Raw genomic sequence first — 20,009 nt, 5'->3', positions numbered from 1 at the left:
GGTGCTAGACTCATGAATTCCCAGATTTTAAATCTTGAGTCTGATAGTCTCTCGTTGGTTGCTCTGACCTTCAGCCCAGACATATTGTGGCTTTAATTAAGGAGTTTCCCTCCATATTTAGTGACCTACCCACACAAGCATCTGTCTTACAGCATGATATTAAAGTGATAAAGGTACGCCATTAAAACAACATCCTTATCGTCTTAATTCCACTAAATGTGAAATCATGCGTAAAGAAGCGGAATACTTGTTGGAACGTGGTTTAGCTGTCCCTAGTTGTGGTCCGTGGAGCTCACCATGTGTGTTGGTGCCAAAACCCGATGGTATTTTAGACCTTGTACTAAGATGAAACAGAGTATAAAATATCCTAGTAGGATAGTTTTTTTTTTTTTTGAGGAGGGGCGTGTTACATTTTATTATGATGGCTTTGTTTTTTACAGTGTGACCAATTGGGGGAACATGATGCAATTGGTCACTTGGCCAGTACCTACCACTGACAGGAGGAGCCAAGTAGCGTGATGGCCACCCAGGAGGATTAGTTAGAAGTTAGGAGAAGTTTCAGACCATAAAAGCGAGACACTGACGCCACATCAGGCATGTTTTTTTTACTTTTTTGTGCAATCGTGTGCTTTTTTTCATATTCGAGTACATGGTGTATTGAAGTGTATGTGCGCCTGTGTGTTTGTGTCGTATTGTGCTGACGGGGCTCGGACAGGTAAGAAAGCGCGCGCTCATACACTGTGCAACACGTAGGGCGTCACTTTGTCTAGACACCTTAAGAAAGGGGTGGGTGCCACCCCCTGTATTTCAGTTTGTGAGGGAAGAGCAGTGTAGGCAGTTTTTTGGTTTCACTTTTGTTTGTACATTAGCATGTATTAAAAAAGCAGCGTTAGGGAAGTATCATTTTTTTACATGGTTTCTTTTCTTCAGCCACTGTCCAGCCCTGTATTTGGTCTGTTTTCTGACATTTGTAAATATTATGTAAATACGTGTGTTTTTCTGTTGTACAGCCCAATACAATGAACTAAGCACTACACATTGTGTCGAGAAACTCTTTTTTGTATCAGTTTACATTATGTATAATTGCTTAGACCCGGTTGGTCTCTTTCACCCACTGTCAGCTTGGTAATCCACCCGTTGCTGACCCTGAGTCTCCCCTAGGCCTACCTCAGGGTCGTAACATGGGACATCAAGGAGAAGATCCAGCTTGCTCATTTTAGCGAAGTCCCACCATGTCCATCCACCAAGCATAATGTGCCCATGGAGCTCCTAGTTCCTAACTCCTCTCCTAGCTCTGGACACCCTGACATAGAAAGAACTACTCAGTTTGTAAGGAATGCATTCTGGTGGCCCTCACTATTAGTGGATGTCAGGAGATATGTCAAGGCCTGTGCTACCTTTGCCAAGTCAAGAACCCCTCATTAATTACCCTCCGGGTTCCTTGAGTCTCTCCCAGTGCCAAAGCACCCCTGGTCCCATAAAGCTATAGATTTTGTGACCATCTTACCCATTACCATCTTGGTGGCTGTACAATGCTTTTCCAAAGATTGGGTGGCTCCCCACTGCCATGGAAACCACCAGGATGCTGTTCAACATGGTGTTAAGGAACTATGGTCTCCCAGAGGACATTGTGTCTTCCTGAGGGGTTCACTTTACTTCCCACATCTGAAGGCCATTTTATGACAGCCTGGGGATCAGTGTCAGCCTAACATCTAGCTATCACCCCCAATCTAATGGCCAGGCAGACAGCCAGAAATATTTATTACAAACAGGAGTTTAAATATGCTCAGCAAGGCACTGTTATAGCCACTGCTCTAATGATCTGTGACTGTGCATTTCAGCTAATCAGGTTGGACAATTTTCCACTAAACTGTGCTCAGGATCAAACCCAGGACCCTTTTTGAATCCAGAGATTATCAATCTTTCTGATTTAGATATAAAAATAATATAAAATAAGCATTAGCTTTAAGTTCACATTCACCACTCTGTAAAATATACTTTTTCTGTTTGCCTGTTTTTAGTTTGTCTAAATTCATGGGAAAAACATGAAGCCTCCAATGTGTAAACATGAACATCTCACACAGACATATCTGTCCATTATTCAAATATCCTCCACATGAAAAAAAATCCCCTTTGAATTGGTCACTTTTTATTTCCTGAAAATAGCGACAGTGTCAGTGCAACAGTTCTGATAAACATCTGATTATGAGATAACATCTGTTTCTAGGCCAATATGCAAAAGTGCTGAGAGGATCAATAAAAGAGACATACACATCACCAGTACATAATACAGTGTTTATTAGTGCATTAGTATTTATCCCCACAACACTCCCCTTCAATGTTTCCACGTTTCATTTGTTAGGTTCAGGTGCACAAGGTGAGGTAACAGACGCACACAAACAAAACACACTCTGCGTGGAGTACATGACATATGAGGTACGGACATCTTTTTATTCATGTATAGATAAATATTTAGCTATATGTCTAAATGTACTACAGCATGGCTGGCTTCTCAAATTTGATTGGTCAGAAAGCATACATAATGTTTGTATATCTGCACAGCTCAGGTAGTATTTTCGGCTGTAACAGTCAATAGGTTTATGTTAACACAATCGTTCTAATGCATTATTGTTTCTATAGTAAAAAAAAAACTCGAAAGACATCTTAGTTTTCTGTGTTTTGTAACAATCATAGTGATTCCATAGTGATTTTATTCTTTTCAGATTCTTGGTCATTTTTTAAAGAGAGACAGAGAGAGAGAGAGAGAGAGAGAGAGAGAGAGAAGTTTGTGAATGAATAACTATTTACCTCAGTAATAAATGTTTTACATTGTTTTTCTGCAGATATGGTTTGCCTCATTTCAGTGACACTGCTCTTCTCAGGTCAGTGAGTACTCAAGAATCATGTGTGTGTGTTTGCATTGTCTTTACATTGATGCCAGTGCATAAATTTACTCTTCAGGTTCAGTTTGAAGCTATATTGGAGAATTTGTTTCTGTTCATAATCTGCAGTTATTTTTGTGTAGATAAATGAAGTTGTCAAAGTATTGAGCAGCTTAAAAGCAGATGTAAAAATCTGCTGATGCAGCACCAGTGAAATTCCTGAAATTCTGTCTTTTCACAAACACAGAGATCAGACTGTATTTTTCTGAATCAGTTTTAAAGGCCAGGTCCTACTTTTACACCACAGTTTTGTGGATGCTTACTATTTGTTTATTCTAACAGGAACATGACATTCACTCTGAGCTCAACAAACCTTGTTATGTTCTGTGGGATCCCAATTGTGAAGTCTAGTCTTGGGGAAGCTTTCTAAAATGAATTAATTGGAAGAAAATATATAAAATGCATCTCCTACTGGTATCTGTATTTGTATCTGTTTAGAAGATATTTTGTGTTCATTCTAAATAATTTGATTACATCCTTAATATACTTAATATGCACCTCATTAATATTTCATATAAATCTACATAAACCAGACAGCAATCATTTTAATGAAATAAAAAATAGTGATACTTAAGTGATACTTAAGTACTTTTATTTGAAGTAACTATAAAAGGTAATCTGATTACACAACAAAATAAAGAATTGCATAAGAAACTCAACCCATAAAAACTGGAGTTTGAACATTGAGGTGGACGTGGAGTTGAACATCATCACTGTAAAAACTCTGACCAGGTGTGGAAATGTGGATGCTGGAGGCAGACGAGATCACACTTCTCAACCTGAAACTTTATTTTCGGTTAAACTCATCCAACATAATCAGACATATGCTCAAACACACTCACATGCTCCGCTTCGACAATTACTTTTTAGCAACCGTGGTACCGTGCCCTATGTTGGCTCTGCCCTCCATTCACAAACCTCTGCTTGAATGCACGTCCACTTCCACAATTACTTTCTAGTTATTTCATTTATGTTGTATTAAAATAAATGGGTTTTACATGACATGATTTAGTTCCTGTTTCTGATTCCACAGAATATTAGAAAGGCTCACAAAATGTTTTAAAATATTACAATATTTACCACGTGAAAAAAATAGTCTTTATAATAAGTCACTTCATTTAAATAGCAAAGTACCCAAGAATGAAACAATTTGCTTGAGGTTATAGTTAAGTTTACAATATTTTCTGGTGAAAATGTACTTTTTTCATTTCCCAAGCTTGAAAGCATAAGTCCATAATAATGTGAATGGTTGGTCTGTTATTCAAGGATTTAAAATTTTAAATCTTTCTCTCACTTGCGCTATTCTAATTAATGCAATAAATAAATAAATAAATAAATAAATAAATAAATAAATAAATAAATAAATAAATAAATAAATGATAATAATAATAACTTTATTACTAAGGCAAGACAATACAGGTATTATGACTTGCTTAGAATCTTTTTTTCAGTTTTCTCCTAAATGCCATTTCACTACTTACTGTTATAAACTTTCTCCCAAAATTATTGAAATGTATACATTAGAGCATTTATTATATCAAAGTGTATATGACATGGAACGTTATAACTCACAGCACAAAAAAACAAGTCTCTTCTCATTTATTTCATAGTACTATGTGGTATAGGAGCATATATTCCTCATCACTATCACTTTGTGAATAAGAATAAAACCTGGAGTGAAGCTCAGACTTACTGCAGAAAGAAATACACTGATCTGGCAACCATTAACAACATGGGAGAGATGAAGAAGCTGAATTACACACTAATGACGGAAAATGCAAAGACAGCTTGGATTGGTCTACAGAGAGAGGGACCTTGGAAATGGCACTGGTCACTGGCAGATGAAACTTTCTACAGAGATGGAGACAATTACAAAATATGGTTTAGAGGAGAACCAAACAACTATAGGGGAACTGAGTACTGTGGGGAGTTTTATCTGAGCAGTAAATCTTGGAATGATAACACGTGTTCAAGAAAGAATCCTTTTGTATGTTATGAAGGTAATAAATGTTAATACAAAAAGTAAAAACTTACTAACATTACAGTACAGGTGGAAGTCTTTTGTTGGCAGAAAAGACAAAAAATATAATTTAGCCAAAAACCAGCTATTCATGATGCATTTTTTTTTTTTAGAAAAGAACACAAACACTACTAAATACGTATTGATTAATGAGAAAATGAGCTGGGGTGATGCTCAGATCTACTGCAGAGAGAAACACACTGACCTGGTCAGTGTGAGGAACCAAACTGAGAATGAGGAGATCTGGAGAGTGATTAATAGTTCAATCCCCACATATTCAGGGGTTTGGATTGGTCTGTTTAATGACTCCTGGAAGTGGTCAGATCAGAGTAACTCCTCATTCAGATACTGGAGCTCTAACAAACCCAGTGGAGGTTTGAACTGTTCTGCAGTGTCTGAGTCTGAGAAACGTTACTGGAGTGATGTGAACTGCACAGAAAAACTCCCGTTCATCTGCCATGAGAGTGAGTTACATTATGGTGTTTCAACAGAATGTTTGGTTTTTAATTTCTTTATAATTGCTGGTGCTATTTTGTATTGTCATAATCAGTATACAATGCACTTCACAAATGGATCTTTGGGTAAACTGAAACTTTTGTAATGTTCACTTTAGCTTTGAGTGAATAATGCCTTTTTCAGAATTTCTGATCCTTATTAAGGAGAATCTGACCTGGTGGGAAGCTTTGAGATACTGCAGGAACCATCATCATGACCTGGTCTCAGTGCGCACTGAGGAGATGCAGCTCTGGGTGAAGGAAGTGGCTCAAGACGCCTCCACTGAACATGTGTGGCTCGGCCTGCGTCACGACTGCGTCCAGCGTGTCTGGTTCTGGGTTTTTGGATCAATGGTCTGCTATGAGGACTGGGCCCCGGGGAATGGGACCTGGAATGAAGACTGCAGCCATGAGAACAGAAGTGGAGCAGTGCAGTCTGGAGGAGAGCAGAAGTGGATCGAGCTGCATGAGAGCGACAAGCTCAACTTCATCTGCTCTACCTATGATGGTTAGTCACAGTGTTTTTGGACAGATGTGTTTTAATGTGCTTTTTTGATATTGCAATTTCTTTGTCTTTGAAGATTTGTTTTATTAAACATGAAGACTGAAGACAAGCTGTGGTCCAACATCTGTATCCAGCATCAGCTGCTCTACACTGCTATCTCATTTAAACTCTTCTACACATTATTATTATTATTGTATCCTCTTAATGCAGATATTTCTCATATTTTTAATGTTCAGGTTTTTTTTTTATATATTCAGTAAACTCCACTCTCTCCATACAGCATGATCTGTATTATGTTACCTATATTAAATTCACTTTTCTTATTAATAGATGGTTTGTGGGTAATTAGGGTGGAATCTATTTACCTGAAGTTTATACTACAGTGTGTTTGGTTTGCACATTTAATTGTTTTTAAAAAATCTTTCTCAGAATTGAGAACTTTACTATACACAGCTTATTTACACCTATGCAGGAAGTTTAGAACAGTGTGAACAGTGATGTGAAAATGTATTATTTTTTTTATTATTTATTATTTTATCATTTATTATTATTTTTTTATTGTTTTTATTTAATTTCATTTTGTTCTCAATTGTTTGCCTTTTTCATGTAGATTACTGAGTTTATTATTAGGATATCTGCATAATTACATGTTGAAGGTTTCTATACCTGAGATTTCTGGGCACTTGCTTCTTTAATATGTGAGAATATGAACTGCAATGACTGCTGTCAGTTAAGTTTTCTATCAAATAAAATAAATTTTAAGTATGTGTTCTGTGTTTTGTGTTCCACTTTATAAACATACACACAAACATGATGTGTGTATAACTTGATTTTTTGAACTACAACCACTTTTAGTAAATAAAATTTTTCATAATTTTGACTGGTTAATTTTTTTACTCTCCAAGTGTGGAAATTGTGAAGAAGAATAACCCTATGGGTACATCAATACCTGCACATCCCCCTCCAAGCCAACAGAGGGAACCCTCACCGCAGTCCACTTCTGGATTCGCTTTCAAGGGAATTCAATGCTGCATCATGGCTGAAGCTATGGGAACGCTTCTATGTGGAAGCTGTGTCTGAAGCTCTGTGTGAAATCATGTAGATTTATCGGCTCGAGTGGGTGATATGGCAAAGCGGAGCATGCCAGCAAGACCATAACGTATCTATGTTATATTATTCCAGCTTCATTGACTTCAGGAAGCAGTCTGTGTATGTTTGTGTTGATTGTTTGTCCTGTCTGTCTAGACTAGGGAAAAAGATATATATATATATATTAGGGCTGTCAGTTTAATGCGTTAACTTAATTAATTAGTAATGAAAAAATAATGTGATTAAAATACTTAAATGCAGTTAACGCACCCTGTCCCGCCCCGCGCCAGACCTGTACATCATCTTAGCACTGTAAGCTGTAGTGATGCAAAACCATAACAAAGATCTACTGATCAAACCAAAGTCGTCTGCATGGTCTGCAGTAAGGAATTTGCATAGCATCAAAGCAGTTCTAGCCTGAAATACCATATGAACTCAAAGCATGTTTTAGCGAGCTCTGCAGTTAGCACAACCCCGGCTGCTACAATCAACACGCTCCACCAAACCACACTGCCTGAGGCTAGTCGCGACAAAATTAGCAAGTCTACATCGGAAAAACTTGCAAATATGATAGCTAAATGGATTTCTGTGGACTGTAGGCCTGTTAATATAGTGGAAGACAAGATTAATGGATGCATTTCGAATAGTCAAGAACTACAGTACTTTCGAAAATAAATCAGCTGTTTGACACCGAAAAAAAATCAAAAGAGGAAAGATTAGCTCAAGCTAAATATGTTGTAGTCTAAGTGATAGGCTGTTGTTCATTAATAAATAATATAAAAAAGTATTTGTTGTAATGTCTATTTAATGTTCGTCTAACACAGTAATGACTTTAAATGATCATTCTGGGGGCAATTCCTCAGCCAATGTTCATGTTTGATTAAATGCGATTAATTAGATTAATTAATCGTCACATCATGTAATTAATTAGATTAAAATTTTTGATCGACTGACAGCCCTAATATATATATATATATATATATATATATATATATATATATATATATATATATATATATATATATATATATATATATATATATATATATACAATGAACAAAATTATAAATGCAACACTTGACAATGCTCTTTGTTAAAAGCGCTATACAAATAAAACTGAATTGAATTGAATTGAAATTGGCAGGACGTTGTTCAACCATGTGTTCATGAACTATGGTGTCCCAGATTACATTGTGCCTGACTGAGGGGTTAATTTCACTTCCTGCGTCTGAAGAGCGTCTTGTGAAAGCCTAGGGCTCAATCTGAGACTGACCACCAGCTGCCACCCTCAATGTCATGGCCAGGCACGAAGAATCTGAATCAGGACCTGGAAAGAAACTTACACTGTACTGTTTGCTCGGTTTTAGTGTTTTGATTGTGTTTATCTGATTTGTTTGCCAATCAGTTTGTACTTTCTGGTGATCGAATCTTCTTGCCCGTTTTTTTTACTTAAACCTTTGCCTACTGCACAATATTATACAATAGCACTTACTACCTTTCTCCATCTGCATCACTTGCTAAAAATGTTTTTAAAAATCCCTAACATATTCATTACAAACATGAGTTTAAATTTGCTCAGCTAGTCATGTTTTTTTTTGAAGCCACTACTCTAATGATCTGTAACTGAATATTTCAGCTAATCAGGTTGGACACTTTTTTTTTTTTACTAACCCTGAGCTCAGGATCAAACCAGGGACACCGGATTTCACATTTTGAATCCAGAGTTTATCAATCTTTTTGATTTAGAAATTAACTCTTTCTGTTTGTCTATATTTGGTTTGTCCAAATTTATTTGAAAAACATGCAGCATCTACTCTGTAAACATGATCATCTCACACAGGCATATCTGTCCATTATTTAAATATGTTCCAGATGAAAAAAAATCCCCTTTCATTTGGTCACATTTTATTTTCTGGCAATAAAAACACAGTTTCACTGCAACAGCAAAACTCTAATAAACAGCTGATACTGAGATAATATCTGTTTCTAGGGCAATATGCAAACTGCTGAGAGGATCAATAAAAGAGACACACACATCACCAGTACATATTAGTGCATTAGTATTTACCCACCACAACACTCCCCTTCAATGTTTCCACATTTCATATATAGTGTATGGAGGCTCATGCAAAGTAGCCAGCAGCTCTGATGCTAAAGGCAAAGTAAAATGAGGGGTTAAAAGAGGACAGTGATACTGTAATAAGAGAGGTTTGTTAGGTTCGGGTGCACAAGCTGAGGTGAAGAACAGACGCACACTCACAACACACACCCTATGTGGAGTACATGGCATACATTAGGTATGGATATCTTTTTAGTCATGTACATAAAGATATTTAGATATACATCTAAATGTACCACAGTATGGTTGGCTTCTCAAATTTGATTGGTCAGAAAGTGTATGTTATTTTTGTATAGTTGCATGGCTTGGGTAATATTTCTGGCTCTAAAACAGTCAATAGGTTTATATTAACACACTTGTTCTAATGCATTATTGTTTCTATAGTATCAGCTTGCACAAAGAAATGCATAAAAGACATCTTAGTTGTCTATGTTTTGTACCAGTCATTGAGGGTTTGAGGAGTACAGAGGATTTTATTCTTTTCAGATACTTGGTCATTTTTAGAGAAAGAGAGAGAGAGAGAGAGAGAGAGAGAGAGAGAGAGAGAGAGAGAAGCTGGTGAATGAATAACTGTTTACTACAGTAATATAACTGATACCAGAACATAGAAAGAAAGACACAGAAAGAGTCTGATTGTTAATACATAAGGTGTAATGTTGGAAATGTTTTTTGACATTGTTTTTTACAAATATGTTTTGCCTCATGTCAGTGACCCTGCTCTTGTCAGGTCAGTGTGTACACAAGAATTGTGTGTGTGTTAGTGGGTGTTGTTTGAAAGAATCAGTAAGATCAAGTCTGTGAATTTGTGTTCATAAATGATTTGGGCCTTTATTTTGATGCAAATGCATGAATTAGTTTAAGTTTGAAGCTATTTTGGACAAGATTTTTTTTTCTGTTTGAAATCTGTGGTTATTTTTGCATAGATAAATGAAGCTGTCCATGCTAAAGTATAGAGCAGCTTAAAAGTGGGTGTAAAAAACTCCCTCCATTTATCTCCAACTGATTTCACTGTGTGAGAGGGCACATCATTAGAGCTATTAACAATAGGTGCATAAACCTTACCATGCTCTCCTGCTGGCCCCACCCTCTTTCTAGCTAAATGGTTAATGTTGTATCATAAAAATAGGTTTTAATATTACATGCTACTTTTTCTTTCTGATTCCTCAAAATATTTCCTCCCAAAATATTTGCACAAATATTCAAAATGTTTAAATATCTGCACCAGGTGCAAAATAAATATCTTATTTAGGAAGTCGCTTTTTTTTTTAAAAAAAAGTCACTGTTTACATAGCAAAGGACTGAAGAATTAAATAATTTGCTTGAGATAACATTAACGTTTACAATATTTTCTGGTGGAATGTTTACCCAGCATATTTCACAACTTTGAAAGCATGAGCCCATAATAATGTGAATGGTTAACCTGTTATTCTATTAAAAAAATGATTTAGAACCTTTTTGTCACCTGCACTATTTTCATTAAAGCAAAAAAAAAAAAGAAGACCATTATGGCAAGATACTACAGGTATTATGATTTGCTTATATTATGATATGACTTACTGTTATGAGTTTTTTCCAATTGTTATTGAAATGTATACATTTGACCATTTATTATATGAAAGTGTACATGATATGGAACGCCCCAATATCACTGAACATACAATGAGCAATTTTTTTATTTTCTGATGTCATTTTGAACATGAGCTCTGTACACTATAATATAACTGAATTGGTTCAATCATTTTCATTGCTATAAGTTCTGAATATAAAAAATATCTCAATGGTCACGTTTAGAAAGATTCTGAGTAGCGTAGTGCCGTGTCTGTAGACTGCTGAGTGTTTTGGGAGACAGGGTTCTCTGCCAGTCTTTATCTGGCACTAAATCACAAGTAAGAGATGACAATTTAAAACCTTATCATAGCACCATGTAATAACAAGTTACTCTTTCATGTTTTTCACAGTAGTGTGTGGTATAGGAGCATATATTTCTCACCGCTATCACTTTGTAAATAAGAATAAAACTCGGAGTGAAGCTCAGACTTACTGCAGAGTGAATTTCACTGATCTGGCAACCATCAACAACATGGGAGAGATGAAGAAGCTGAATCACACACTGATGAAGGAAAATGCAAAGAAAGCTTGGATTGGTCTACAGAGAGAGGGACCTGGGAAATGGCAGTGGTCTCTGGCAGACCAAACTTTCTACAGAGACGGAGACACTTACAGGAACTGGAGGAGTGGTCAGCCAGACAACGATGGGGGGATCGAGTACTGTGTTGAGATGCACTACAATGGCTTGTGGAATGATAAAGACTGTGAGAAGTTAAATCCTTTTGTATGTTATGAAGGTAATAGATGTTAATAAACAGTAAAAACTCTTTTTAACGTTACAGTAATGAAAAATGTATGGAGGATCAAATCATATTATCTATTTTTGTGATTTTCTTTTCTTTTTGTGGAAGTGGTCAGATCAGAGTAACTCCTCATTCAGGTACTGGAGCTCTGACAAACCCAGTGGAGGTTTGAACTGTTGTGCAGTGTCTGAGTCTGAGAAACGTTACTGGAGTGATGTGGACTGCACAGAAAAACTCCCGTTCATCTGCCATAAGAGTGAGTTAAATGATTTAGATTTATTTTTTAATTTGTTAATAATTTAGAAGGAAATGGCTCAAAATGCCTCCACTGAACATGTGTGGCTCGGTCTGTGTCACGACTGTGTCCAGCGTGTCTGGTTCTGGGTTTCTGGATCAATGATCTGCTATGAGGACTGGGCACACGGAAATGGGACCTGGAATGAAGACTGCAGCCATGAGAAGAGAAGCAGAGGAGGTCTGGAGGAGAGCAGAAGTGGATCGAGCTGCATGGGAGCCACAAGCTCAACTTCATCTGCTCTACCTATGATGGTTAGTCACAGTGTTTTTGCATGCATGTGTTTTAATGCACTTTTCTGATATTGCAATATAAATTGTTTCTTTGTCTTTAAAGATTTGTTTTATTAAACATGAAGACTGAAGACTAGCTGTCTTAGCTGTGACTAGCTGTCCAACATCTGTATCCAGCATCAGCTGATCTACAGTATAATACTATCTCATTTGTTGTCCTCTTTTTTTTTATGTATATTTTTATACCATAGTGTATCCTTTTTTTTATTCAGATGTTTCTAAATTGTTTTAAATATCATGTTCAGAAAATTTAACTATGTAAGTAATATAAAATATTTAAATATATATATATTTTCCTTTTTTTCATAATTATACAGTTAACTATTTTACTACCTTCAACAGATCATGTAACACTGTAAACCTTGGACCATGAATGAGTCTCTCCAGGAGGGTTTTTTTTTGTGTGTGTGTGATTTTCTTTTGGGTGGAAAACTACTTGAATTAGCAAAATTGCAAGCACTGGATTCTTCTTTTAAACTCATACTAGGGAAGACACATATTTAACTACTTTCTATGATAGCTGTACTCATGTATAAGCATGTGAATGGAAGAGAACTTTGATCAGAGCTTGCTTAATCTTGTAGTAATTTTCCCTGGAGGGACTGATGTGAACATATGTCCTGAGTTTGTTAGCTATTATACTTGGTTTTTATGTTAATAAAGGTGATTGAAGGTTGTGTTTAGTGTCAAGTCTGTTCTGAAAAAAAAAAAAATACACAAACAAAAATGTATCTTTTAGAGTTACCACAATTACTTATGAAGTCTTCCCTGAATTTACACACACACACACACACACACACACACACACAAAGAAAAATAATAATAATTAAGAAAAAAGTGAACAGAAGCTTAGCTGAAGCAACAACTGAAATTTTAAAGTGCTGTTTAGATCTGTTTATTTCTGAACTTTAACAAAGTATTTGTCACTTGTGATCCCAAACAACCAGCGGGTCATTTTCAAATTCATTGGCTCCTGTTTTGAACAAGAATAATTGCCTCATTTCAGAAATCAAAATATCTTTTGCTCTCTTTTGCTCCCTCCCACACCTTCATGCATCCATCTGAGCTCGTTAGAATTAGCAAACAGTCCCAACAATTTCTCCATCAATGGGGCTGTTAAAGATGTCTTCACACTGTTTTTTGTCCACTAAAAGCCTCCAGGTCTCCTCCTCTCTTTACACTCCTGTGTTCATTCTTCACAGCTCATCTCATGAGTAATCTCTAGTCATAGCATCATTATGCATTTGTTCGGAGACAGTGTGCAAAAGTTCAGTCACTCGGGCAGATTCCAAATAAAGTTTGATTCTTTTCTTTTTCTTTCATAGAGCTCATGTTATTTTTTTTCTTTTCTCTTTTCAAAAGGAGGAGAGACTGTGACCTGATACAGCAGCTATCTCCACCAAATGGTGTTTTTGTGTTTAATGCTGGTGGTTTACAGGAACTCATGCTAGCTATGTTTTTTTTTTTTGTTGTTGTGTGCTAGACCGTTTCTAATAAAATAAAATAAAATAAAATGAACTGCTGATTTTGGACTCAAACCTTGTTGAAAACAAAAGAAAACTAAATTAAAATTAAAATTGAAAATAAATAAAATAAAAATAAAATATAATTCAGTTAATTCTTTATTAGTAATATACTTAACTGCAACTAAACAAGTAAAAAACATGACAAAAATGAAAAACTAAGAAAAAAGGGATACATTTCTTTCTACCGGTATTTTATATTTTATTTAGAAATAATGCAAAAAAGCTAAAATAAAAGGAATTTACAATGGATTTTCAAAGAATGTCACTTTTTTTGCAGCTGTGTACAGGTGTGTGTGTGTGTGTATGTGTGTGTGGTGTTTGAACCACCTTGCTTTTGAACCAATGTCTCAGGTTTTTCATGACTATATTGTGCACAGTGATGAGCGCTGAGGAGAGATAAGCCTGTATGAATGAGCCTCCATACCTCCTCAATCAGCCATCTATCAGAGTGTGTGTGTGTGTGTGTGTGTGTGTGTGTCATACTGCCTCTGTGCTGTCCTGTTGCACATGCTACACTTGCATATTTAAAAGCAGCTAAGTTTTGCTATGCACATACATATCTCCTCAGTGCATACTGAATTATGTTTGTCACAATACGGATTTCACTACATCCACCATGGAATGAGGGACGGTTCAAAACAAAACATGGCTGAGACAGATAAGGCGGTGTAATGGCTCATATTTGCAGCTAGTGAGAAAAGATAAAGGAAAGATAAAGCTTCCTATTTCTATTATTAATCTAAAAACAGTGTGGTTTATTGTTTTCACCCTTTAAATGAATCTCTGATAATATCATACCCCACCCTAAAAATAAATAAATAAATGTATACATGTATAAATAAATAAATAAATAAATAAATAAAAAAAACAAAAACAGACCAAACAATTAAATAAATAAATAAATAAATAAATAAATAAATAAATAAATAAATAAATAAATGTTTCAAAATTATTTCTGTTTATTAAAATCCATGCATTCACTTGAATATTGATGCAGGTAGGCAGATGTGGTGAGCGGAGGTGAACTCATTGGCTGAAATTTTTTTTTGTTTGATCCATCAGGTTTCAGTGGCTTCCAATATTTTGCATCAACAAGCTAACATTGTGTCATAGCTGATTTCTAATTAAAATCATGATGGTACAAAGGCAGTTTATAACTGAGTCTGATCTCCGAGTCTGTGACATCACATGACCAGCCAAATATATTTGGTGAGTTCATGTGTCTTAGAGGAAGTACATGCTAGCCCTCCTGCTTCATGTTTGGTAGCTGCCATGTGATAGTTAGTGGAAAACTGACAAATGACTACCGAGAATTAAAAAAAAAAAAAAATCAGAAACCCTATGGTTTTTCTTAACTAGCTCTGAATCATCTATTAATTGCATATGCTTGACTATGGAAGATCATGGTACACATCTGCCTCAGTGCTGTGACCTTTGTCATAGTCAGTTCTCATAAACTCTCATCAATGGAAGAGAACTTCTAAGGACACTTTGCTACAATGCTGTCAACGTAAATATACAAAAAATATTTTCTAATTTTGATGGGGTTTTTTTTTCTACTCTGAGTAGCTTTATAGATAACAACCCAAGAACAGAGCCATTACAGCTCGAGAAGAAGCCAGGTGTGATGAATAGGCCAAGTGTGTGCTTACAGCCAATGTTTCCCTTCTGTTCCCTTCACTGGCTGACAGAAATCAGTAGTACTGCATGTTAATCCACTCCTTCGTTGCTCTATACAAGGACACTTCCACATGAATCCAGTCGGAGAGCCATAACTGATTGGCAGATACCAAATTCTAGAAAAATGCACTTGTGTGTGAAAGGATATGGCATGAATCTATAGAAAGCTAATGCTTGAAATTTCAATCATTGGAGATGGAATACCTTCTTTTGCTCCAAAGTGGTTTATGTTAAATAATCTATGTAAGGTACTAGCCACAGTTCATCCTCATATGATATCATTTAACACATTCAGTTTCTTAGTGTAGCTTTGGCAGCATACTGAGGTTCATTGTCTTGTTGGAAGGTGAACCTCCTCCCCAGTCTCAAGCCTCCTGCAGACAGGAACAGGTTTTCATCTTGGACTGGCTCCATCTATCTAGTTTTGCAATCCCTGCTGATGATAATTGTCCTCTCTACGTGATGTTACCACCTCCAGGCTTCATGCTGAAATGAAGGTGTTCTCATTGTACATGGCTGTATACAGCATGATAAGAGACTAACTTTCTTTCTTTTTTTTTCTTCACCAATTCACATACACAGGCCTTGAAAGATTTTTCAGTCTTTATTAAGCAGAACATTTGCTTTATCTCTTTCCTTCCTCTTATAAGGTCAGTCCAATTGTCCCAAACCTAAACCCATAAGCAGAACTGTAATTTATCCCACAGAGGACAGAGATGGAACCACTTGACTCTTCTCTCATCTCCTCTTCATCCTCTCAATAACCAGCATTTCTCTGTCTAACATTCACACTGTGGAGAGACAATGTGAGTAATGAGACAGAACAAAGGTTTAAGAGGGTGCTGAGAGAAGGTGATAATCACTGTGGCAGGCTAATAACGCTGTCTCGTTAGCTTCCCGTGTCCTCTGAGTGTAACAGATAGAGGAAGAGAGGGCAGGCTGGGGCACTATTATTAACGCAATTAGGGCCTTTTATGAGAAATCAGCACTTTGTTCCGGCTCAAACCACTTTGCTTCGACTAAGCTGTTAAGAAATGTTATACATTTCAGGAAAATTATATATTATTTCAGGACGTTTTCATAGATTTATTTAATACACAGTGGAGTGAGGTGGACATTGTATTTTTTGTATTAAATGAACAACCATGAAGAAACTGGTCAATTATGTGGGTACTTAAGTTTTTATTTTATTATTATTTATTTTTTTTAGATTTTGTCCTTGTAAAATTCTGCAATTTAATGTAGAAGAAAATTTACATTTTTGAATCGTTGAATCAATGAATCACTGAATAGATATCAACATTAATTTAAGTCTCTTTAAATCCTTTAATCTCTTGTAATGTTGTTTAGACAGAAAGAAATTAACTTAGTGACCTTCTTGACTTGATTTGTATTTGGGTCTGTACTTAAGCACAACGGGTCTGAAATAAAACCATGACTGCTGCTTTAATTTTTCACACATTTACACTTTCTTCACTATTAAAGCGTCAAATTTTATTTCACCCTTGAGCCCGAGTGCTCCTGTCTATGTGAAAAAGTCCTAACTACTGACATCTCTTTGGTAATTTTTTTTAAAGACATTTGTCACGGATTTGCCCTTAAGCGAGCATCTGCCAGCGAATCATTCACATTATGAGCATGTTGACATGCATTTTTTATGTCCCTATGCCAGCTTTTTTTTACTTTCAACAAATAAGCACCATGGAATAGAAGCTTGCTCTGACAGATTTTTTTATATTACATAGTTTCTTCTGGGTTTTTCTGTCCCACTGTAAAATAAAGCATAATAGCAGAATAAAGCAATAGTGTAGTGCATAAATAGCCCTTTCCCTATTTAATTGGAATTATAAAGTATGTTAGGAATCTACAGAATATCAGAATAAAACACAGTTTGTTAGAGAACATAACTAATGTACAGATTATTAAGCTATCAAAACTCGGTCACCAGATAGAGAAGGCATTATTTTGAAAAGCAACCAAAGAAATTCAGATTGAAGTTAAAGAATCCAAACATTTAAGCAGTAAACAGTATATTTAAGCAAATTTATCCTACCTACAAAATGATCACAAATATCATCTCAGATATTTTATATTTTGGCTGCAACATAAACACTACAATTTTTCTCCATTTTGCATCAACTTTAAACTCTCATTTTAAGAAATGGCCTAGATGAAGCCTGACTTTCAACTTTATATATATATTTTTTAGACTGTATACACTTTTATTTTTTGTTGCCTCTGAGGGATAACTGAGTTACAAGAGTTAAGCAAATAAGTGCAGAATGTATTTTTTTATAAAAACATGAAGGGTAATATTACTACTGCTGCTATTCTGCCTGATCCCTGGACTGTACAGGAGAAACCAGTCTTAAATGTACTTTAAACAGTACTCACATGAGACCTTTTTACAAATCTTTGGGCAGAGATCTATTTAGAATTTCTGGGGAGAAAAAGAACATTACAGTTATAATAAATAAGATTTATTCACAAATTTGTGAGCTACATTCTATCTATCTATCTATCTATCTATCTATCTATCTATCTATCTATCTATCTATCTATCTATCTATCTATCTATCTATCTATCTATCTATCTGCCTGTCTGTCTGTCTGCCTGCCTGTCTGTTTGTCTGTCTATCTATCTGCCTGTCTGTCTATCTATCGATCTGTCACACTATCTATCTGTCTCTCTATCTATAGTTCTGTATGTCTATCTATCTGTCTGTCTGTCTATCGATCTGTCTATCTATGTATATGTCTATCTATCTGTCTATCTAATAGATGAAATAAAATGCACTGAGTTGCAGTTCATGCTTTTCAGTGGGATTAACTCATTTCCATGAAGTTTGTGCGTTAAAATGTGCAACTAGTTAAACTCAGTACTTTACTTTCTCCATAGTTATCATCAAGGGAACACACACACACACCACTTGTGTACTGTGAATGTAAGTATATCTGTGTACTTGTTTACAAGTTTCCACTGATCCATTCTGTATGACTAATGATAAATCCAACAATCCCTCTATCCCAAACCTTAAAGACCTTCTCCCCTTCCAGAGGTCAGGTTAATTGTATTTTAATCCGCTATTAACATAAAGCTATAAATCATAGCCAAGTGCTGCCCCAAGGGCCTGACTGTAATCAAAACACACTGACCTATAGAGCCTGGACAGGAAGAAGCTCGACAGTAAGGCAAGGAGGAGACGTTACAGAGAGACGAAAGGTCTTTAACCATACCCTCCCTGACACAGCACTTCCTGATTAGGTGTCACAGGGTTTTACAGTGTTTTCTGTGCGAGACAATACAATGAGACAGGGCTTCATATAGAACCCTAAGGCACTGCCCTGCAATCATGCAGATTAGATATAAAGATAGTATTAAGGTTAATGGATCAGGTACGGTCTGCATCATTCACTAATAATAAAAGAGGAGGGTTTAAAAAGTTCACTCTTTCACGATCACATAGTCTGGACAAAAAAACCTGACATGCTATCTCATTGCTGATATAGTTTAAAGGAATATAGATAATTTTCTAATAACAGCACAAATTCCTGATATGGTGGAACCTTGGTATACCTCTTATAAATTTTCACCTTAAGAAATAAAATTTTGCAAGAAATTTGCATCGGCATATGAAGCATTTTCGGCATACGAATGAATCGATCAGAACACCAGCAGCACGTGCACCCATCAGCCGTTCAAAACTTGTTTCTGTCAGGGGAAAGCCAAGCGAAGTCAACTGAAGCAAGTTTACGCATTGTTTTACGAGTCAAAGAGTCAACCCACAATACCAACGTTGCCTTCGGCATGTGTTCAAAAGCTAGGCGATTTTTCGGGCGTTCTTTGTCGACAGATTGGTGGCGTGGGTGCTCTTTCCGATTTTTTAGCCCAAGCTTTGTAGCAGGACTTTCTGTGAGAACCACTGGAATGCTTGGCTTGCGTTAGTTCTTTGTAAGCATCCATACAGTTTACATACGCTTCGTACTGGTAATATTGGTCATATTTTTGGGTGACTGGAACGGATTATCAGCATTTACATTATTTCTTATGGGAAAATTCGTTTCAATTTTCACCTCCAGAACGAATTAAATTTGTATGCCAAGGTTTGCCTGACTTAATATGTGCAAGAACGACAAAAACATTTATCCTTTTATAGTTACATTTAATGTTGTGGAACATCACTTAATGTATGTAGCAAAGCAGCTAGTCATTGTCTCACCAGATTTTCTCATGCTGGAAACCTGCTGTGAAGCACTGAGACTGGTGACTCCTTTCAAAAATTTAAAATACATGATTCCTTACAGAAAACATTACCACATCAATGATTACACATTACATATTTTTAATGTATTCTTGTGGAGTGCCTGATATATAAGTCAACACCTTATAATCAATCAGAATTGAGAATACAACAGTGCCGTAGTATAAATGATGTTTCATGCACTCTGTAATTATCCAGTATTCAGTGATAATAGTCCTAGGGGTAATGTATGAGGTTTTCTAGATCATTGGTGTAATGCCAGCCTGAAATAATTTTCTCATATGTTACTGAATGAAAATTAAAGATAAATGGAGATGAAAAAAAGATGAAAGGGGTGAATGGATACTCATTGAACTATGATTATGTATAAAAAAAAGGCATATAAACAGAGTCCAAATGTATGGGTTGCTTGTTATTCAGACTGAGGCATCAT

General features: G+C 36.0%; 3 protein-coding genes across 3 annotated transcripts; all 3 read left to right on the top strand.

The window, feature by feature from the left end:
- Positions 1-2,302: 2,302 nt before the first annotated feature.
- On the top strand, positions 2,303-5,563 carry LOC131346674 (macrophage mannose receptor 1-like). The gene is made up of 4 exons (XM_058380246.1): positions 2,303-2,436; positions 2,844-2,882; positions 4,553-4,942; positions 5,076-5,563. Exons 2-4 carry the CDS (start codon positions 2,846-2,848, stop codon positions 5,561-5,563), a joined length of 915 nt encoding a protein of 304 aa, XP_058236229.1. The 5' UTR covers positions 2,303-2,436; positions 2,844-2,845.
- Positions 5,564-5,588: 25 nt separating this feature from the next.
- LOC131346682 (lithostathine-1-alpha-like) lies at positions 5,589-6,551 on the top strand. The gene is made up of 2 exons (XM_058380253.1): positions 5,589-5,964; positions 6,038-6,551. Exons 1-2 carry the CDS (start codon positions 5,589-5,591, stop codon positions 6,049-6,051), a joined length of 390 nt encoding a protein of 129 aa, XP_058236236.1. The 3' UTR covers positions 6,052-6,551.
- Positions 6,552-11,114: 4,563 nt separating this feature from the next.
- Positions 11,115-13,485, top strand: LOC131347270 (L-selectin-like). The gene is made up of 4 exons (XM_058381253.1): positions 11,115-11,501; positions 11,629-11,736; positions 11,824-12,069; positions 13,471-13,485. The coding sequence occupies exons 1-4, from the start codon at positions 11,115-11,117 to the stop codon at positions 13,483-13,485; spliced, it is 756 nt and encodes a 251-aa protein (XP_058237236.1).
- Positions 13,486-20,009: the final 6,524 nt, after the last annotated feature.

Source organism: Hemibagrus wyckioides, linkage group LG26 (genome assembly GCF_019097595.1).
Source record: "Hemibagrus wyckioides isolate EC202008001 linkage group LG26, SWU_Hwy_1.0, whole genome shotgun sequence".
In the NCBI taxonomy this organism is placed as follows: domain Eukaryota; kingdom Metazoa; phylum Chordata; class Actinopteri; order Siluriformes; family Bagridae; genus Hemibagrus; species Hemibagrus wyckioides.
This window is presented reverse-complemented; position numbering and strand designations above follow the sequence as displayed.